We start from the raw sequence: 21,727 nt of genomic DNA on the forward strand, positions 1-21,727 counted from the left end.
TTCTATTTTACCTCAAATTCCTTGAAGTGGACATTTATCCTATTAATTTTAAATCGAGTTATTTTTCATTTAGTATTTAGTCGTACGTGTATTGTTATCCGGTATTCTGATAGCTGCGTGGGATTTTTAACACTGCGAATTATTCCCTTACTTTTGTACCGACGGCCGGCCATAGTTTTAGCAGCCGCTTGTGGGAAAAACGACTGTGACGTCAAAAGAGCAGACCCTACATTTAAATGCTGCCATTCGCGGTGGAATAGTTGAAAGTCATATAAATCGTTGGATTGAAAGCACACCTGTTAACACATCAGTATTAAACTATACAAAATTACAAACAAAAGTCTGACTATAAATGCTAATTCACTTCGGAAACCTTTATTTGCGAATAATCCTTACTAAAACATCAAAGTTACATATTACATACAGACAGATTACAATTTAAAATGACCTAAATTAACAGTTGTTGATAAAAATTCAGATTCGTGTGTTTGATTTCTATTTTTGTTGAGCAAGTCGTACGTGCCCGCACATACAGTGCTGAGTAAGTTTGGTCATCAATCACAATGTACAGCGCTGACTGAAACTCGTGAATTTTCTCCTCATTACTCAAACTTTACCACGTCCTAAATACTGGGAAAGATATATGCAGATTTTTTTATGGTCAAAAAAATAATGTTACAAGATCATGGCGTGAAGGAGAATGATTTAAAATACAGTTCTTGGGTCCCAAATTAACAGTTTCACCTCATCAAACTGTAAGTATTAATGATTAATTCCCAGCTGTCTGAATAATGTGTCACCTATGGCAACCACTTTAGCCACTTGAAGATTTTGAGAAGTTTTTTCTTTCCAGGGAGTACCCGCCCTTTGGCTGTCGTCTGCGTAGTGACAACATCGGGGATGAGGGCGCCATTATCGATTCTCACCCGAACGGTCGGCTTTACTCTAACCTCCTCATCCACCTCACCTCCCCTAGCGCTCGGCGTGGACACGTCGACATCGGGAATCAGGGCGCCATTGTCAATTCTCACACGCACGCGTGGTTTCAATTGGCTGCCTGTGTGATCAGCCTCCTCTCCTCTGATTGGCCAGACGCTGCCGACGTCACGGGCATGGCGTCTTCCCGCTTTATGCCAGGAAAGGTAAAGGAGTGTTAGTTTAAATTTGAGATGGAGCCTGTTCTTCGTGTGGAAAACGGTGTCTTCAAAATCTCCTTGGTAAACCTGTGAAATGAGAGTGAACATGGAAAATATACAAAAATCAAAGAAGCAAGCAAAACAACATCTATGGTGCGTTTCAATTTTGATTGACCGTTTTATATGTAGGGACCCAGCATACAGTAGATTAAGCCCCCCCCCATTTTTTTTCTTGAGGAGTAACTGTTTATTGCAGTCCCAGCCACTCGTGACTGTTTCATGTAAACCACATGTTATGACAGGGAACGGTTGAAGGACTGAATAATGAAAATGGTGCAACTTCCACTGGGCCACTGAAGGGTTGTGTGTGAGCCTTTGTTCTGGGGTCGTCCTGACCCCATGCTTTGACCAGTTAGCACATGAACACTGACTCCTACACCACTCAACCAGTGTCCACTTTACTGTGTCATTTTACAGAGTTCATCATTTTTGATGGGCATCTCAGAGTAGTAACTTTCTTGCTACCCGGGGTACAACAGACAGATGGATCGATGGACAATATAGATCGATCGATTGATTTTTGATTGATCGTATGATTGACTTCAAAGCAAAATTAACATAAATATTTTGCAGCTTTTTCACCGATGTTTACTTGATATTGTGACGTGACAGAGGGCGCTAGTCACTAGGCGCGGTGTAAGGTTGTAGATGGCGCTCTGCCCATAACAGAGGCAGATGTTAGGCAGGCGCGCATAGCTCGCAAGCTGTGTGTTAAGCAAGCGCGGCGCATAGGCTCCGCCTTGTACGTTGTGCGATAGGGCAGCAGAAGTCACTGCTTGGTCACGTGAGCGCGTGCGCGGGCGTGGTCACAGCAGCGCGAAAGCTATAAAACGCGCGCGCAGGATTAAGACTGGCTAGCTAGCTAGCTAGGCTTAGTATAGTAGTCCTGATCAAGGGCTGATCCTGTGCAAGGGTTAAAGTCACCTAGCCTAGTGTGACTGTGCCTAAGTCCGAGTGGTACGTGACGTGTGTTGTTGAGGGGCTCGGTAGGTTGAGGGGCTAATTGGTGGAGCTGATAGGAGCTTGCGGTCGATGCAAGGGCGGATTGCTATCTCGTGACGTGAGTTGCGTGTAGCGCAGCCCTGACAATAAGCCCCATAGACTTGCTAAAATCCCTGATTCAGCACTGGATGCCCACAATTAATTGTGGTGTTCGCTGCATGCTCTGGGCGAAGTCCGGTCACGTATAATTATAATCACACAGGGTCCCCGTCAATAGCGCCCTCTACTGGTGTATTAGTTGAGTGTGTTGATGAATAAACCAGCCGCTTGTTAATTGTTGTATATAAGTCAGGTGTCCAGGCGAAGTTTATTTCAAGTCAGGTCTGTCTGGGTTACGTCATTAAGTTTCGACCAATCAGATTAGCTATCATCTCGACGAAGACCAACTTTCTTGGGGCACGGTATACTTCGGTCCCGACGGACTCGTCCCTAGCCGCTCAGGGACTCTCCGGCGTGCCGTCCGACGCGCCGCGCCTCGAGGAGGAGGAGGGCGCCCTCGCCTTCGTCGGAGAGGCGCGGCGTCACAATATCCACACTTTTAATTAACTTTCACAAGCATTAGAGAGATATCTTTACCTTGAGAATGTGGAGTGCCTTACGGACAAGAATGAATTTCAGGTCGTCGAGGTCGTCAGAAACCACCTTTACCTCCTGAAAATTACCATACTATAAATAAATGAACAATACAAACATATATATCAAAATGGTGTTTTGACATTAGCACATGAAAGCAACATGAAAATGTCGCAAACAGTAAACTCTGAAGCATGTAACTATGCAAGGCTCATTTCCAAGGCAATTGTACATCACCCATCTGACCCGAAATATAGCCTTCGCGGGTTGTTTGTTTGGAGGCTTCATGTTACTGGTTTTCAAGACAAGCCCTATACTCACGGACGTCGCTAGACCTTTTTGAAGGGGGGAGGTGGGGTGCCACATGAAATTTCCTAATGGACCGCGACGCAAAACGAGTGTACTGTAGTCTGATTCCCTAGCCAAACAACTAGGCACCTATACTTCCATTTTCTCCCCCTTCCTTTCATTTTCATTCTCCGTTCGTCGTTTTTATATTTTTCTTTTGCCGACAAAACTAACCAGGGGGAAGGGGGCGTGACTTCCCCTCCCCCAGCGATGACTTGCCTATACCAAGTAAGTATGCATTGTACCTTGAGAATAGATATTGCCTTCAGGATAAGAGTGAGTTTCAGTCGAGCTACCACGTGACCTGCGAATGTTGATGTCAAAGGCTTATCCTGTAATTTTGTAAAAGAAAGGGCGGAAATAGATGAAATCGATAGGTTTGAAGGAAAAACCTAAGTCACGGGAAACGCACAGAGCAACAAGAGTCACAGAAAAAAATTCTTAAATTTCAAGTGAACGACATGATTTCGTGGGACAAGAAGATGAAATTACTAAGAATCCTTGTCAGACTTACTTCTAGCAGTGTTATAGCCTTTAGTATCAGACGGATTTTGAGTTCATCAGTCATTTCGTCATTGCTGGGGAGAAGGGAGTTCACGTAGTCAGGATTTTCACCCTCCAACGTCTTCATAAAGTGAAAAAGGTACGATGAATCAGAAAGTACAATACACGCATATATGTACAGGTACGTACATGTAGGTTAATTACTGCGACATGACAAAGCAGTATGGTTCAGACTCAATGCACTTTTATTCCTTTAACAAAAATCTTGTTTTTGATATTGAGAGTTATTTGTTCTTGGTTGTTCGTTTCACTAAAATTGATAAACAAGAGTGAAGCATCGTACATGCCGGTATCAAATCAAATTACAAATACTTGAAAGTAAAAGGTCAGTTTTTAGTCTCAGGGTTCTCCGTGCACGATGTGTACACAGCCTCTCAATCTTATCTTTATTCTTTACCTTTAATATATCGAGAGCCTTGAGGATCAATTTCAGTTTGACGTCATTGGTCATGAAATCAGGAAATATCTCATCAACCATTTCATCTTCATCACCTGGTGTCAACTGCATGAAAGAAATATTAAGAACGAATGATTTATATGGGAAAATATCATGATTTTTATGCCCAACGATTTCAGTTTGTCTGAATATTGTTTCCTCATGAAAACCAAACCGACACGCCGTTACAGAGCGCAAAATGTTCTAGAAAATTTTAAAAACACGTGCTTACGGTTGGATCACCATCAGGAGGCAGGGCGCCCTCTGTGCCGTTCATCGAGTCCATCCCCCCCTTGTTTTTCCAACCAAGGAGGTTAGTGAAGAACATCATGCAGCCTCCGGCCACGACGAAGACGGCCACGGCAACGACTACGGCGAGGAGAATGATCTTAACACTCATCTTATACTTTCACCTTTCTTTTCCAGTCTGGAATGCTAATTGTGCAATATTGAAAAGGTTCTCAAAGAGCTGCGAAGTGAAGTTCAGACGATCTCGAATCTCTCTAAACTGCTAGTATAAAGATGGAGTTTGAAACTCTGTAGACAGTAGGGCAGTGTGATGGATCCTTTCTCTTGTGCAGTAACTCCTCTAGAAGGCTTATCTAGCTGCTTTGATTTGTGACTCTATGGACTCCCGTATTTATAATATTTTGATGGAATCACTGCCTAGGAAAAGGAAAGGATAGCTAATTAGCTACGCGTGGTCCGGGGCACTCCTTGACGGCCGTGTATGACACAGGGCTCCCCGGGTTGCGAACATTTCCTGGGTTAGGTTTGTGCACTGAGGACATCTCCATTTTACATCTGGTGTATTTATAGACACCCAACGAATATTCTAGTCTTCTACGTGGGAAGTTGTACAATTAGGGAACAGGGTGGGAATGTTGATCGTTAGTTGTTTATAATACGACAAATTCCGATGGATCGATAAGAAGGGTTCGCCGGCCACATTCTCAAAAATGTCCAGGACACCAAACCTTAATATGCTGTTTAGTAAAGACATAGTAGCTCTCGATAAAAAGCAAGACAAAAACAAATGTTGAAATTCTCCAAATATTTTCAGTTTTGAAGACTCTGCTTGCTTTGCATAAGGGGGATCAGTGGGTTTTTGGCGGGGGGGGGAAGCTTTTTACGGCACCATATGGAACGGGCAGAGGCGGCGTTAGTCAAGGCCCGCCGAAAGGCGTAGAGACGAACAACGAAATTCCAAGCATGCAGCAGACATTAGGTCACGTAATTATTGTACAAGCTCTTCGACCACCACACCAGTAACCAAACACTTGGAAACGATACGCACCCTGTCCAACCCTCCAACCCTCAAATTAGTCAAGACCTTCTTCCCAGGGCTTCTTCCTGCAGCACACAATGAGTAAGGGAGACGTCAGTAACAATCAATCCTACAGAAACGGGGAAAGTCAGGAAGTGAGAGTACCGTCACATGGAAGTTGCTGGGGTAACAACAATACCTCCGATTGATCAAATCATGAAGCTTTGCCATTTTTTGTTTTTTCTTTTTCGATATAGGTCAACTTCCTTTTTTGCCGGAGCCAGGAAGTCGCTTGAAGGGCGTGCATCGCGTGCACGAAGTAAAAGGGTGCAGAACAGACCCGGTTTCTAGACAGATTGCCAGGGTGGAACAGTGGCCAATGGAGGAGGGCACATGGGGCACCGCCTCGGTCCCCAGTCAACCTGAAAAACATTTTTTAAAAATTAAAAAGATTCAAAACAAGAGCTCTGCATTTGAAACTTATGCCCAAACCACAGCGTGTTCCCCTGCAAAGATAGGCCTGAAAAACCTCTTGCATATCGGGGCCTAGCCTGCTTGCTATAAACTACAACAAAGACGAACATCGAGTTTTAAGATAACGCACAAATAGGGACAGGGTTCAGCTGCCATGGAAATGATGTCGATGTAAAATAATTGTGGGTGTCCTAAACTCCTGGAAAGTGCATTCTCTCCGGCTTGATCGAGGAAGTCAGCTTGACAGTGTCAGCTTTACATGGAAGTACGGTGTTTGGGCACAGCACGCGAAGCGTCTGGTTCTGCGAGGATGGGCCATGAAATGACAAAAAGACCGGACATAACTGCATGACGGTAATGACTATCCCTCCAAGAGGGGGCCGGGGCTGAACAAACAAGGCACTGCAAAATAAGCAGGATCTTTATTCTACTTCGATGATAGCGTAATACTATAAAAACCTGACCAGATGGCAGCAACTTCATTCCACACTGTTTGCAGCCACTTCAACCACTCGAATCATCCTGGCGACACGAGAATTTTGAAACCTTCTTTCAGATTTCATTCCACAACACTGTTCATCATGAGGGGCGATACCTTCTTCCCTGGACTCCTGCTTATTGCCTCATTGGTTTATCTCACGGTGGCTTCCCCAACTTCCAGGGCAACACAGGAGCACCGCGATGCTGACATTGTTGTCTTGGCAAACCAACTGGTAAGATCTCTCGTTTTTCTGACGCAAATTAGTGGTTCTTTTGGTTTCGTGTGACTGTGTACTCCAAGAGAACTTTGTGAAATTCACATGTAAAAAAATTCATACACAGAAATAACAAATAGCGACCCAAAGTTTCAAACGAAGGACAGTGGCAAATAATTACTTTCGGGCCCTATGTGTGCGTTACTTTTGCATCTTTTCAAAGTGGTCCAGAGCTCCATGAAATTCCTTTTGTATCCTTCGACGTAACAACATTTCCACTCAGATTAAAAAAGTATTCAGTAAGCTGCACTAAAATCCGGACCTTCTATTCAAAGAATTTAATCACAGAATTCTCATGTAACACATCATCATTACTTCTTGTACAAGCATAGGTGGGAATATGTCTCCCTTTAACTAAATAATTTAAATTAAAGAAGCTCACGTGATCTTAGCTTTAAAGGTCTACAGGCGCGCTATAGGCTTAATTTGTAGCCCATTTAGACAACGCTAAAACAGCCTGTGGATGGCTTATATTGTAAACCGGGATTTGGAAACAGTCTGGTTAGTTACAGTGTTTTCCTCTAACAAATCCTGTCACTTTTCTTCCTTTCGCTTGATTTTTTTTCAGCCATGGGAACTGCGTGTTTTGTACGACATCATCATCAGCCCCTCCACCGATGAGATCCGGAGAGAGAACTACATCTGGCGGGCGTTTGAGCTCCTCAAATACAAGAAGTACAAGGCTTATGTGTGGTTCTACGACTGGCTGGTGTACCAGAGCGGTTACGACGGACGCGGGCCAGGCAGGCACACGCCGAGGGGCGGCCCTGGGGGACGGACCCACCGACACGGCCGTGGCGGGCCTGGTGGACGCACGCGGGGGCACGACGGTCCTGGACGGCGGACTCCTCGTGGTGGAAGACACCATCACGGACGGCATTAAGGGACCGGGGAAACAAGCGCCGAGAGCACCTATTCTCAAGTTATTTTTTTCAATCTTATTCCACGGTGTCCTCCTATGAATGTACAAACTACTGAAACCCACTGTGATGGCGACGGGGAACGAACATTATTTCAGAAAGAACGGGAAAAAAGGAACCGCCTCATCAAAGGCGACTGTTTTGCCAACACATCAAAAATGTTTTCTTCATCTTTCAAAGCATTCTATATATCACACCCCTTTTTCCTGGGGTCGCCAGTTGTCATTTAATCATTTGGTAAAATCCCACAGCCATGGGTTATATGATTATGTCATTACGCTGGGAAAACCTTTACAAGTAGATAAACATTACTGGTATCTTAAAGTTTAAACTTCTAATCTTGTGAACACTTAAAACCACAGCAGGAAGTAAAGGGTAACAATGTCTACATTCCTTCAGTGAAATCGGTAAGAACTAGAAAGGGATGCACAATTAGTGTGTGTTTGTCTTTATTTCCAACACTTACATACATTTTAGAGCATTTATCCCAATGACCAAGTACAAATATTCATTTGGCTAGGCGCCAGAACTCCTTCACGCAAAGGACACTATTCTCAAGACGACTTTCAGCCCTGCTTGATTTCTTGTCATTTTGTTATCATAAGCCAAGAGAGTAGATAGAAGGACGCTGCTGAATTCATGAATGGGTTGATACTGCATGTGATAGGCCGGTCAGCCACTCCAGTGTATACTTTTCAATCCTAGTTTGTCATAATTCTCCATGCCCACAATACAGTTAAACCTCATCAGTAAGAGCACTGCTTACACAACACTCTACTTGTACCAATGAAATAATGAAAGTGTTTCAATCCTTTGTTCTTCATTGTTTCCATTCCTGATAATACGAGATTCCTGATAACAAGGCTACCTGTGAAGTCTGAAGGACCTCTTCTTGATGAAGTTTGACTGTAATGTGTATGAACCACACTCCGAGAAGCTCAATTCCCTATCTCGTTTTAGAAGAAGGCCTTAGAGGAAAAAAACTGCAAAATAAATTTACCAACCAGAATTCTGCACAGTACCAGTCAGGGTACAAAGAATTGTTTTAACAAATCAGCTGGTAACCTATCTTTACTTCACATGTGTTCAGTTAAATTTTTCCCCAGTAGCCAGCCGAGGACCTGTCTCACACATCTGCAATGTATAAAAATGCCACTTTGAATATCCACCTGCTAAGTGACAATTAAGCAGGGAACCTATCACAAGTAGTGTACCTGATGATGCACTATTCATAAAACTGTTGTAAGCTTAGTGGACCTGTCTAAATTACCTGGCTGGACTGAATACAACACACAAAGACTGGAAGCCACAAGTGAGCGGCTAGTCCGTTTCCCATTGGCTCATGCGTTATTTCTAGCCCTAGTCAAGTAATTTGCTCTCCAAAATGGCTCCCCTCCTCTTCCAGAGAGGTGTCCTTTATTCCAGCATGTTCTTTCCTTCATCTGCCCTGTGACTAATGACCAGTTGTGCTGAGGAAAACCTTGGAGTGAGGTGAGTCTTCATGCCTTAATCTCCTCTTAATCCTCGACGTACTCAAACGGCTCCGGAGGCTCTGGTTCCTCCTCTTCCTCTTCCATCTTGGGACCTCCGGCTGCAAGCAAAGCGAACAAGGACATACTATTCAGTCAAATTCAAACACTTGTCAGCTGAGAGCAAAATTCACAGTGACGTCAAGCGATATCTGACAAATACCATCAGCAGACTAGTCATGAAGCTGGAAAAAAGGACACTTCATGAATTCATAAAACATTACCAATAAATGACACTGCCCGAGCACAATATTTAATTCTTCAATTTAATCCCAATTTGAGATACAAAATGAATCGGAAGAAACATTAAAAAGTATTTTTATCAAAACAGAAAATTACGCCAGAAGATACAGATGTTCCTATGATAATAGTTAGTCGTGGTAGTTTATTCATTTATAAAGCGCAAATTTCATACAGATATAATCAAATGCACTGAACAATGAATACATTTAAACATGGTTGAGCCGATGGCATACAAAGGCGCCTCGGGCAGCCGCCAAACGACCCACATTCACCAACATCAGTACAGAGGAGACAGTAAGAAGCAGTTACAGTTTTAGAGGTGGGAGGAAAACCCCAGAGGAATATTCTGGGTAAAACCCACGGAGTCAGGTAGGGACTGAAAACCCAATCCACACGTGGACCGGGCCGGGAATCGAACCTGGAACCACAGAGGTGGAAGGCGAGGAAAGAACTACCTTGCCACCCTGACTCGGACCCAACCCATCCAAAGCCTTAAATCCCTATTAACTTACCTGGGACATTCAGTACAATCTCCTCCGGCTCATCTTTTGCAGTGTCCTTCATCATGATGATGCCACCGTCGGATAGCTGAAAACAATAACAAATCATCCAGGTGCATCCTTAACAATGAATGGCAGTCGACTGGTGCCCTTTGGTGTCGCAAATAGAGCACCCCCCCTACACTGTTTTTCATTCAAAGACAATCTTAATGATGTTGTGCGGTTAAAGAATCCAAAGCCCACTGTCAACATTTAAGCACTTTCAACTGAAGACCAAACGCCGGCAACTTTGACATTTTTCTCCAGCTGCCTGAGAGGTCTGCTGCCCTCTAGTGAGGTCAGAGAGGGTCCCAGGCACCCTGATGTCACATCATTAAACAATAAAAACCAAGGAATATTGGTCTTGGACCTTACACAAGCTGCCCAAAAAAACCCCAAAACTTAGCTTTTACTACACGTTTTTACTGTGCTATTTTGAAATGCACAGCAAAGTTTTCCCTGGGATCCACTCTGATCCACGACAACAAAATGGCAAATCTTTCTGAACTGGGCTTCTGAAGTTATGGCTGTGTCATCTATTCACATATGCCAAATTATTTGAAACTGGTGAAGACTTAGACTTAGTCAAGATTTGGGTGCAGCCCGAGGTCCCAGCACCCTTACACCGACTCATTGGACACCTGAACCAACCTGTTTGACGGGTAGGTATCTGGAGCCCTCCATGGTGCACAGAACCTTGAGCTGGGGGATCATGATTCGGGCCGGTGAGGACAGGATCTCAAAGGAAGGCTCCACCTTCTTTTCTTTCTTTTCCTCCACCCCTTCCCCCTCTTTGGTCGTGGTCTCCTCTTCCTTCTCTTTCTTGCTGTCTTTGTCCTTCTTCTCTTTGTCTGCATCTTTTTCCTCCTCCTTGATTGGCTCGTCCTTGGAGATCGACAATTTGGATTCAAACATTTGAAATTATTTTTGCTAACCCCAATCTCTCTGTCCAGAGGGGAATTGTACAGTAGAAGTGTGCTAAAAAATATCAGAACCTAGATCTACTATTTCCCCCTAAACAAAAACAGGAGATTTCTACCTTTCCTGCTGACATTCAGTGCTCTAGCACCTTCTGCTCCATTTGCACCAGCATGCAAGTTTTAATATTCACGAACCAAACGACAAGCACAAAAACTCACATCTGACTAACAATGGACTAAAAAAAGGTGGCCTTAGACTTTGCACTGATCACTGTTGGCGTGCTAAAAAAAGAAACTGCATGTCTGCCATCAGAATGTAGCACTTCTTGTTTTTTGCAGAACTTAAAAGAAACCTCTCCTCCAAGGGCAGGCACGAGACACGACAGTCTTAAGCTTTGCCTTCTTGCAAAAATATGTACACCAGGCCCGTGTCCTTTATTACTGAATTAAGCCTCTTTATTTTTCCTGAAGGACTGACAACTCTTTGAATTTTTTTTGGTGCACGTTATACCAAAGACTTGAGGAATGACCCAACCAAATTTTTTGGGGGGCCAAAATTGTTTGGGTGGTGCCCAAAATTTGGAAATATCTACACTTAATCATTTTTGACCTTTCAGAGGGGTAGGGCTTACTTTTGGCACCTGATTATGCCCTTTGAAGGAAGGGATAGTCCCCCAAAACTTTCCCTAATTATAAATTTTTGAATCTCCTCAAACTTGCTCCATTTGAGAAGGAGGGTCACGGCACCCCACAGGCCCCCTCTCACAGAAACGGGTGCCTCTTGGACAGGTACGTACCACCTCCATTTTGGACTCTGCCTCTTTACGCTCCCGCTTCTTGGCCTTGGCTGTGATGGACAGCACGGCCGTGGCCACTTTCTCCTTCTCTTTCTCCTTGGGCGTCTCCAGAGGGGGTGTGTACGCATACATTGATGGCTTGGCATTGGAGCGGATCTCCAAGACTGGCATCTGGGAAGAGAGGGTTGGGAAAGGAGAACGTGTAAACATTGTTCTGCTTTTCCCAAATAGGTTCAGGGCTGTGAATGGCAAACCTGTTTTGGGATACAAAACTGAACAGTTCCTGTTGACTTTTGAAGAAGCGTGTTATTTAGAAACTGTGCTCAGGTATGCTTGTGATGGCAAAAACAGCCTCAGGGTCTACGATTTTTTGTTTACATTTCCAAAAATGGCAAGATAATATTGGATAAAAACAATGGCCGTTTTTTCCCCTTGAAGATCACATCAGCATCAATATCATCGTGAAATGAGTTTGTAAATGGAAACATTACTGTCTGCAGATGATAAGATAGACATAGAAAACTTACTGAACAGGCCTCGTTCTTCAATTTTCCGTCAAACCAACAAAATGCAAAATAAATTTACCAAAAAACACCCAAGAAATCTCCCCCAAAAACCACAAAGCAGAGGCAAAACCAAATTGGTCAACAAACTCTTTGCTGAGTAGCTGGTAACAGTCAACATATGCTACATACGCTCCTCACAAATCACTTATTATTTTAAAAAAGAAAAAAAAAGGAAAAAAAGAAACGAGAAAAACCTACATTTAAGAGTCTATTTTATCAATTCTGAATTTTCACATGTCTAATTTATGTCTTATCACCCAAGGTTTTCTTTCCCATTTTGGTGAATAGTATTGCATTGCCAACACTTTTGTAAATATCACTAATACAGATGGACGTAAAACAGGACTTTTAAAGGGTAAAGCAGGCACAGGTGACACATCAAGGTGATGCCTGCTGACGTGGGAGTAAATAGCTCCTCATGCTCCTTAGGGAAAAAAAATCAATATTACATTCAATACATTCAATATTAAATGACCCTGTCTGAAAGAGGACACTATGCGGTCTACACGGACGTCACTGGTCAGCAGATGTGTGCAGGCAGAAGTGGAGGTCACTACCAACGCAAATGTGAAATCCAGAAGCCTTGGCCGCGGTATTCGCTACAACCAATTTCACGAATGAATGATAAGTGCTTGCTCAATTACTCCTGACCGATACCTGCATATGACGTGAATATATTTCTCTGAAATCCATTAGTCTGCTTTTAAACTGAAATATTCAAATTTTGTTATGGTTTGATTTATAGTTCAATTTTATAGTTCAATACAGTTCAATTTAGGTCTTAAGAAATCGTGTGGGTGAGGGCAAAGGAAGGGATAAGGGAAGGGCCGTCAAATATGCCTCATGTATTCAGGAACTGTGCGTCACAGGTTTGAAATTGAACATCTCGCAATTAAGAACTCTTTGGGTCTCTATGGGCCAATTTTCTTGAAACATCTCCCTTTGTCACAGCAAACTTTAAAGCTGTTTACACAGGCATGTGCCAATGCCATGACATACATTCCATTTTTGTAGACAGAGCAAAACTTCGACCACGACACAGGAATATCTGAGGAAGGCCAGAGTACACTGGCCGAAACGTCGAGACCTGCTCTCATCGGTTCTTTTTAGAACCACACCTCTTCACAAAAGAGATATTTCCCACATGGTGTACCCGCAAACCTTTTTCTGTTTAACACTCCCACCATGCAAAGCTTCAAATCTTACTTAATATCTGAAATGCTCAACTACAACGGACCAACGTGCATCACAGAGACTGACACTGAACATCTAATATTGGAGCTCCTCATGTTTCGAGACTTTTGATATCTATGACTGACAGCAAGCAGCGAAGGAGACCCAGCAGGAGACAAATGGAGAGAAAGATTGAACGACTGCACAAAGCTACCGACATCATCCAAGAGGAGTTCGACTGACGGATAAGGCCAACAGGGAGCTTTCCAGACTGAGAGAGAACGTTAATGCCATAAGGGAAGAGGACGTCCATGGCTGTATAATTTATGATGCCTTGGTGGAGAAAATAATTCGGTCTGTCGGTATGATGACACTCAAAACACGATTCCAGAAGAAAGATGCTTCAATTTGTCAGTTGATGAACTTGGGTTAAGGTCAAAGACATTTCTAAGCGCCGTGTAAACAATACATTCTATCAACCCCAGTAAACCCTCAGGATTAAAAGGGGCATCAAACAACTGCGACTCATTAAAAATCAATGAAACATGGTGCAGACTTTGATGGATACAGGCTGGTTCGCGGTAAAAACAAATCAACAAAATCTGGGACGTTACCTTCAAGTCAGCATTGAGTCCGACCACGGTTGCCGGGGTGAAGGAGAGGGACAAGAAGTGGGCCAACGGGAACCAGTACCAGAAATGGATGAAGACGAGAATGCCTACCACGGAGGACATGTGGGTGTGGCCAGAGGATGACTGCATGCTGATGGTCATGTTACGGCCACCTGTCAATCATCCCCCAGGTCAGACAAAAAAAGACAAAAGATGACAAGTGAATGGAAAACGGTGATGCAATGAGCTCAACAAAGTCGTGAACTCTGAGGGAAAAAATTCGGGGTTTATTTGGGGGGGATGGGGGTGATACTGGTTCCTAAGCAAGAGAACTCTGACCAGAAACATTCTTTTCAAGCAAACTTGAATTCTCAGTTCTGATTGGTAGATCCATGGCAACAAACAGTGTGACATGCAACTGTGTTGCATGGTCCACGTCAAACCCTGCATTAAACAGTGTGACATGCAACTGTGTTGCATAGTCCACGTCCAACCCTGCATTATGCGCTGTTCTAACTCTGCGCATTCCGCTGTTTTCATTTGAAAAGCCAAATGCACAGCTGCAAAGCTTACTGTAAATTCCAACCTGATGTGTTTGTGCAAATAGGCCCCACTAATATCTTCACTGCGCATTAAGTTTGCTTGAAGATAAATTGGTTATCACACTCACGCTCATGTGATAACTAATATGAATGGATATTAAACATGAGCATATCTTGCCTAGTAAGTGTGAAATTTAATCTCACTTGAATTACCACCCACACAAAGGCTAGCAATGATGTTCAGAGAAATCTGGGAGACAACTTGGGCATGAGGCTTTAGTCTGTTCAGTGTTATTTAAATATGCTAGGAAAAAAAAAGATACCAATAAAAAATCAATAAATTCACCAGACCAAAACCAACGTTTCGTTTAGCAAACAAACGATGCAACAATTGTAACCTGTCTGTAAAAAGCGTATTCTTCAATTCTCTCTAAGAATAAAGGCAACAAAGTTATGGAAAAAATGTACCAAATAACAGAACAAACGAGGACCAAGCACAAAACCTTGCCCTCTCCCACGCTAATTAGTTACTGGATCACTCAACTCTCATAGAGAGAACTGTCAACCTAACAAATCAACTGTCATAGTGACGAAGCCGTAGCCATGGAAACACCCCATCAAGACACCCACCAAGACACCCACCAGTATGTTGCTCAATCTGCACCCTTATGGTAACTCCGTTGGGCCGGAGATAAAAAATTAATTCATGTGGACATTCTTGTACAAGATGTGTTAAACAGACCGGCCTAGTTTGATTAATTTGGTAATACTGATGAGTGCAACACAAGACATGTTTTACTCTTTTTTAAACACACTTCTCAAAAAGCGGACAAATAAATGAGCTCGTTACCATTAAGGTAATGAGGTACCATAAAGGTAAGGAGGTGCTACTGCAAAATTAATATAATCACTCAGCAAAAATACAATTTAGATATTCTCTACTTCAAAAAAATTTCTTTCTTATCTTTAAGAACTACCATATCTCACCTGCATCAATGATACCCTGGGCAAGGATAGCACCAAACTTGGCCATCACGTCTTCGTGTTTGTCACTGATAGTTTTGCTGTACAGATTGCGGAATGTGGTCACCTTCCAATGAAAATACACAGCTTTCATTTGTTTTGCTGATGTGGCATTCTGTTTCAACTCATTTACATTCTTAGTACACAGTTCCATGAAACTGGGGCACTGAGCCAAATGGTAAGACATGAATGCCATGCATATGTACTGTGTGATGAAGAGAAATCGATTTTAGGGATGCTCGTTCATCATAGCTGTCGTGCCTTCATGACTTATGAAAACTGGCTGAGTGTACACTTCACCATAAGCATGGGCAACAGTGCAAGTTGCCAGTTGTTCTTTACTGGTTAGTGTGAGTAAGTCACGCTCTGCTGCCTCGAGATCCTACGCAGTGATATAAAGAGCGTGACAATGAAAACTTGAATGAATCAATCAACGGAATGATCAATCAATTACAACAGGTGGACCTACAGTACCTTGGGACAGGTGTTCTCGTTGTGCTGTATCAGGACCAGGGCCGATGCGATCAGAGCACCTTGCCTGACATAGTTGACTGAATCACTGATCATTGGTTCCAGCAGACCCAATGCCTCCTAGGAGGTTTAATCAATCCAAAATTGAAATCAATCAATACCGATCAATACACATAATGCTCTATTTAGCACTTAGTGTATCACTGATTTATTTCTTGATTGATTTCAAAACATATTTATACAGAGTAACATTATTCAGCAATAGCTAGTAGCAAAACAATACACATCGAATAACATGATTAGAAGAAGAAAACCACACCAGACATATCAAAAGGAATATTCACTAAAAAGATACATCTTGTAAACTGTGTCCTTATAACAACTGATCAGGATTCATTTCAAACAAACGTTTTAAGTTGTTTTTAAAAGGCGGTGACACTAGTGTCATCTTTAAGGAAATCAGGTAAGTTGTTCCACAGTTTTGGTCCAGCAAAGTTTAGTCAACGTTTTGCTAGCTCAAATCTAGGGATGGGGTAAAATAAATTCATTGGATGAGACCCAGTCATAATATTATTTTTATTGGTCTCTGTTTGTTAGACAATATTACTGGCAGATGACAGCAAAATGTCATTTCACTACAATAAAACCGAGCTTTGGCAATATACCAATCTAATCAGAGTAAATGAGATTTTTCAAATGAATGTACTGTGCAGAACCAGTCATGATTAGCTTTTACGTAAGGTCGGGAATGGACCTGTAGACAGTAGGCAGATACTATTAAATGAAAAATGCCACATACATATATGCAATATCAAAATCAAATTGGATCACAGGAACAGATAGACTGACATCATTTTCAATGCCTACAACTGGGAAGCTTTCCCTTCAGCCATAATATCCCATGCTAAGTTCTTTCCAATGGAAGGCTGACACCCCCAAATTAATTAAGACTGGGATTGGTATCGAGGAAAAGCAATGCCATCGCTAATTGATTCTGGTACCTTATTTCCAGTCCCGGCGCAAGAGATGCCTAAGGCCATGGCAGCCCCGTAACGGACGTGAGGGTTGTAGCTCTCCGACAGGAGGGACACAATGCTTGAAACCTGCTCAGGAGTTCTGTAATATGGAAGGAGAAGGTCAAAAGGGACTTGTGTTAGACCATCAAAGATGGCGTGGGCAATGTGAAATGACTAGGGGTGAGGTTGAATGTAGAAGGAAAGGTGAACACAGACCCGATCTTGCGTTACCATGAAAGAAAAAAAATGCTTTCCTAGTTTCTGAGATCGAATTGATTGCTTTGCACCTTGCAAATACAATACCCACAGTAAATGCACATGAACCAAACTACTTCTTGAAAACGAGGCCTGCATGCATGTGTGCATTTGGATATGAGTAACTGATCCCCATGTCAGAGCTCAGGCGGAGAATGCCAATCTTCCATTAGTGATTTGAGGCTGTGTTTAACTACAGCATGGGTGACGATTTGGGTTAGGGAGGCAGGAAGAGAAGGGAGATTAGAAGTTTGGAGATGAGGTGTTTGTGGAGCTCTCACAAAGTTATTGGGGAGTTGGTACCTATTCCAGATCTCAGCTTTATCTTTGTCTTGGCATGATCTAGAGTTCTAGAAATACACCTGTCACAACCAAATTAGTGTACTCAAAATGCCGGGCTTAAATAAGACAGTTTGATGTTTCTATGAGCCCCGTATGGAACCAAAAGAGGGTCACAATTTTCCTAGCAATGCAGGCTCCTTTGGTGGGAACTGCACTTCCCTGATTCACATATGACTGTGAAACGCATGCGTTACTGTTGCATTGCTGCCAACAAATGATCACTCCCCACCAACATGGCTCTTGTCAATCGGTGAGGGGGTGCCTCTGCTCAAGGCGGAAAGGAAGGCTCAATTCAAGAGACGAAGCCAGGGTTAGGAAGGCACCAGGAGTACCCTTGTTAGAGTGGCATCCTGACCTCATCGAGTGAGGACAAGCTTTCTGTCCTCTGGGATCTCATTAGTTGCCAAGGGTTTCAACAGAAAAGAAATTTCATCCCTGGTTCTGACACAGTGTTGGCTGGAATTAAGCCTACACATACACCACATGTGATGCCTAATGTGCCTACTCGTTACAATAAAACCCACTAATTACCACAGTAGTAATTTCAACATCTGTCCTTGTTAATAATGAGCCCCAAACAGGTTATAAAAACAGTGTCTGGCCACTACAACTTTGTAAGAGCATAACTGACGTCAAACACTGACTTCAATTAAATACATCACTTGAAGATTCAAACAATCTCACAACTGATGTTTATCCATCTAATCATTCTTGTGGGTCGTCAACAAAGCAGGCTTTGGAAAGACATGTCCGGTTGTGTTTTGTTAATGTCAAAGAAGATGAAAATAATTCCTCCAGAGAGCTTTCCATTAATCTGTATCTGGATGAGAAGTGGCGGGTGCAAAATGAGTCCTGAGAGATATCGATTCAGGTGGCCTGCGTGGACAGGTGGCCTGCGTGGGCAGGTGGCAATTATGGACAGAAAGCAAACATGGACAGGGGCAAACAGAATTTTGGACAGCTTTCTGAAATACACACAAGAGCTGTTGATACCCCAGCAGCACTTCTCCCTGTGAGCTAACGGTAACACACAGGAAATATGGGTGCAGGTGATTTTGTTTCTTCTTTTGGGACAGGTCGGGGGGGGGGATATTCCTTATAGACAGTGAGGGTTGATGGATAAGTGTGACAGACTTGCATGTGCACAGTTTGGGTCAAGTCGCATCACCAAGCACGACACTGGCCTGGGAGTTGGTCCGTGTTGGCAGGGATGTTTCTTGGAATGCACAAGTCGACAGTCAGCTGTGAGTGACTAATGAATGCTGAGTAACCATCTCCTCAGAAGACTCATCATTCCCGTGATTATGTGATTATCGGAAGGATGGCACTGACCAGTGAACAGCAGACTTGAAATAACAGGATGCAACTCAGATGCAGTCTGTACCAATTAAATAAAGGAGGATTTGTTTATCTCATTTGTACTCTGTCTGATTTGGGAATGAAATTAATATTTGTGGTTTCCACAGGCTGGCTTGTATAACTCTTTTCCTTACCTTGCTCTGCTTTCTGTTTTTGTTCAACACATACCATGTTACAGTATTTCAGAAGAAGAATTTTATTGAAGTTTGTCCAGTCAGTGTGTTGTTTGTTCTTTTCTGTCAGTTTTTCACAACTGTCGTTGACTGTTAGAAGACGTCTACAGAGGTGGGTGGGTGGAGGTGTGAGAACAGGTAGCATTTGAACTTTAAGTTTGAGTGAGTCCATGAAGCCTGCTTTCCTCTTTCCATTCCACGCTAGTAGGGTAAATCCTCCTTTTGAATCCTGATTAAAAACTTTCAGAGAAATTCCTGGGGGATTGTTCACCCGGCAGAAACGAGTGTCATGTTAGACAACCTCAATAACAGACCAAACAAGCTGCACCTCTCCAAAAGCCATCAATCTGAAGGGATTGTATCTTTCATTTGTTAGTCGAGGTCTCACACTCCCAACACCCTCAGGGAGAGGAGAGAGGGGAGCTGTACCCCCATAATCCCTGGATCTATTACAGCCCCTACAGGACCAAAGAACATGGGTGTAAGGTGCTAGGATGCGCCCATACAGCCCAGACAAGAGACTCAAGTTCCTGTTGACCATGCGCCCATTCAGAAAGAGGCAATTAATTTGGCCAGCTGGCTGGGATTTCAAGGAGAAGCAGTGCCAGTCAGGCAGTGTTCAGTCCGCTGTTTATTTTTGCTGGGGAACAGTCCTCAGGACAAAAGCTGGGCGAGTGAATGTCTTGCATTGTCTCTCTCCCAGGAAATATTTTCCTTTTTCGGAGAGCGGCGTTTCTTTTATCCTGAATCTTCCAGCTTTCATACATAGTGCAGGGAAGCGAGGTTGTTCCCTGAAGCCCTCGGCACAGTGGAGATTCTGGTACCTGTGACTGGTGTTTTCCTTTTTCCCTTGTAGTTCTACATGTAGCTCCAACTTTGAGATGGAAGTGCAGGATTTGTGTAATTCTAGAACCAGTTTCTGTCTTCAGTGGAAACTCTGAGGCAACAGTGAGTAGCATAAGATTCTCTTCAAAAAGTTTGTAACAAACTGGAATTTCAAGTGCATGTGGTGTTTCTGCCTGGTCTCACATTTGGGTTTTAGACTTTTTCCTAGCAACAAAGCAGTGTTTTCTTCCACAATGTAACGGTAAAAAAGAAAGGGTAAATGTTTACTGTGTTTTTTGATAGCAAGCTACTAAGATTTGACAAAAAACCTAAAAGGTGAAGGACTCATGATTACCCCCACCTTAATGCAAACATGAAGGAAGAAAGACACAAAGCAACAGGTCACATGACAAACACAGGAAAGAAATGAGTTGGTAGCCAGACTCTGCCAATATCTGGATCAGTGCACCCAAAACATTAACCAGTATAAATTACGTTATTGTCCCCCTCAAGAATGGTAAACTACAAGAACGAGATCTATGATCTATGATCAGTTTCCTTCCGAGCAGGTTGTTCTCAGCTTCCCCAGAGAACACTTGCTATCCTCATTAGTGTTTGGATAAAGTTCTACCCCAACATTTAATTGAGGTCATAAATGCACAAGTGAAGTGTATTATCATCCTGGCATGAGGAAGGGAACTTGTTCTGGGCATTGTTCGAATCCAGAGCATACAAGCATTAAACTGCACTGCAGTGAAGGCCGGTTACCAGGGAACATTACAGGAGTTATATGTATCTAGTTCAGGACGGTGTGCGCCGAAAAATCAAGAATCTTTGCTGGTATCTGCCCTGAGTTGAAGAGCACCCACACCGGCCAAAAAAAGACAGATGGCATTAGGTTTTCCTACCAGGGTTTTGTATGCATTCGGCGTGCAAGTGAAGACCATACATTCCAGACTAAAATCGTTGCACGTACTCAGCGTGCTCCACGTCAAATATGCATTAACTCCTGTGCCTATGCGGCGAGTGCTTACCAAAGGACTGTCAATTTCAGTTGAAAACGCCCTCTTTTGTTCCCGCTTGGAGCGGATTGGTTTGTGACTCTGTCCTGCTAGTACTTGTGCACTGCACTACTGATGACAAACTGCCAATGGATGGACACTCAAGTTGCAGGTTGTTCCCTGCACTCAGTGAGCAGAGGCTGTGGTTTCAATTGAAGTAGTGCCATTACAAAAGAGCTGAATGGAAGCCTTTGAATAAAGGACAGACCCTGATGGTTAAATCATAGCCATGTTGGAGGTATGTTTGAAGATATACCTACATTTCTGGTGTGCGTCTCCAATTGTAAACAACCTTTGTTGTCTCGTCATTTTTCCTACCGCCCCGGGATATTTTGGTGCGACAAACAAGTTTCATAATCCTCTCGTGTCTTGGGGTTTCCAACTTTGTTATTTTTTAACGTGTGATATAACGTGTGAAAAAACTGACTCCATGATAGAAGAATTTACATGCAGCTCGAGATGTTCTAGTTTGTTTATAGCCTGAAGAAATCAGCACCAGGTGAAAAAAAATAAACAACAAAGCTCAAATATTCAGTGTGATTTGATTTTCGAAATAAATTTTCTACAATATGATCAATAAATTGAAAATGATGCAGCTGTTGTCATTTTCATTTAACTCCAAAGGGCTTCACAAAACCCTCGGCTACAACACTTTGGCTACAACAACTTTGGCTACAACAGTCGGGCAACAGCAATCACAGCGGGGCTGTGCCGAATATCCGAGAATAATCAAATATTTGATAGATT

General features: G+C 43.0%; 3 protein-coding genes across 4 annotated transcripts in view; 1 reads left to right on the forward strand and 2 right to left on the reverse strand.

The window, feature by feature from the left end:
• Positions 1-344: 344 nt before the first annotated feature.
• LOC110980990 (uncharacterized) lies at positions 345-5,808 on the reverse strand. Of its 2 annotated transcripts, none has more exons than XM_022238107.2 (6): positions 4,352-5,808; positions 4,081-4,185; positions 3,634-3,744; positions 3,365-3,451; positions 2,775-2,849; positions 345-1,223 (listed from the first exon to the last, which is right to left on the reverse strand). In XM_022238107.2, exons 1-6 carry the CDS (start codon positions 4,517-4,519, stop codon positions 801-803), a joined length of 969 nt encoding a protein of 322 aa, XP_022093799.2. In that variant the 5' UTR covers positions 4,520-5,808; the 3' UTR covers positions 345-800. The 2 variants fall into 2 exon arrangements, with proteins under 2 accessions (XP_022093799.2, XP_022093798.2); XM_022238106.2 differs by having other exon boundaries at positions 2,775-2,864.
• A 434-nt stretch (positions 5,809-6,242) lies between these two features.
• Positions 6,243-7,967, forward strand: LOC110980972 (uncharacterized). Its single transcript, XM_022238078.2, has 2 exons — positions 6,243-6,573; positions 7,184-7,967. Exons 1-2 carry the CDS (start codon positions 6,328-6,330, stop codon positions 7,496-7,498), a joined length of 561 nt encoding a protein of 186 aa, XP_022093770.2. The 5' UTR covers positions 6,243-6,327; the 3' UTR covers positions 7,499-7,967.
• psmd1 (proteasome 26S subunit, non-ATPase 1) overlaps positions 7,968-21,727 on the reverse strand; it is a 31,366-nt gene continuing 17,606 nt past the window's right edge. The window contains exons 18-25 of the mRNA XM_022238077.2: positions 16,951-17,065; positions 15,953-16,069; positions 15,443-15,545; positions 13,917-14,086; positions 11,564-11,734; positions 10,498-10,731; positions 9,820-9,895; positions 7,968-9,126 (exon numbers count right to left, since the gene is read on the reverse strand). Coding sequence (XP_022093769.1) covers positions 9,053-9,126; positions 9,820-9,895; positions 10,498-10,731; positions 11,564-11,734; positions 13,917-14,086; positions 15,443-15,545; positions 15,953-16,069; positions 16,951-17,065 — 1,060 coding nt within the window. The 3' untranslated portion in view covers positions 7,968-9,052. The remainder of the gene's footprint in view (positions 9,127-9,819; positions 9,896-10,497; positions 10,732-11,563; positions 11,735-13,916; positions 14,087-15,442; positions 15,546-15,952; positions 16,070-16,950; positions 17,066-21,727) is intronic.

Source organism: Acanthaster planci, linkage group LG14, assembly GCF_054643075.1.
Source record: "Acanthaster planci isolate LZ-2023a linkage group LG14, COTS_SCS, whole genome shotgun sequence".
In the NCBI taxonomy this organism is placed as follows: Eukaryota; Metazoa; Echinodermata; class Asteroidea; order Valvatida; family Acanthasteridae; genus Acanthaster; species Acanthaster planci.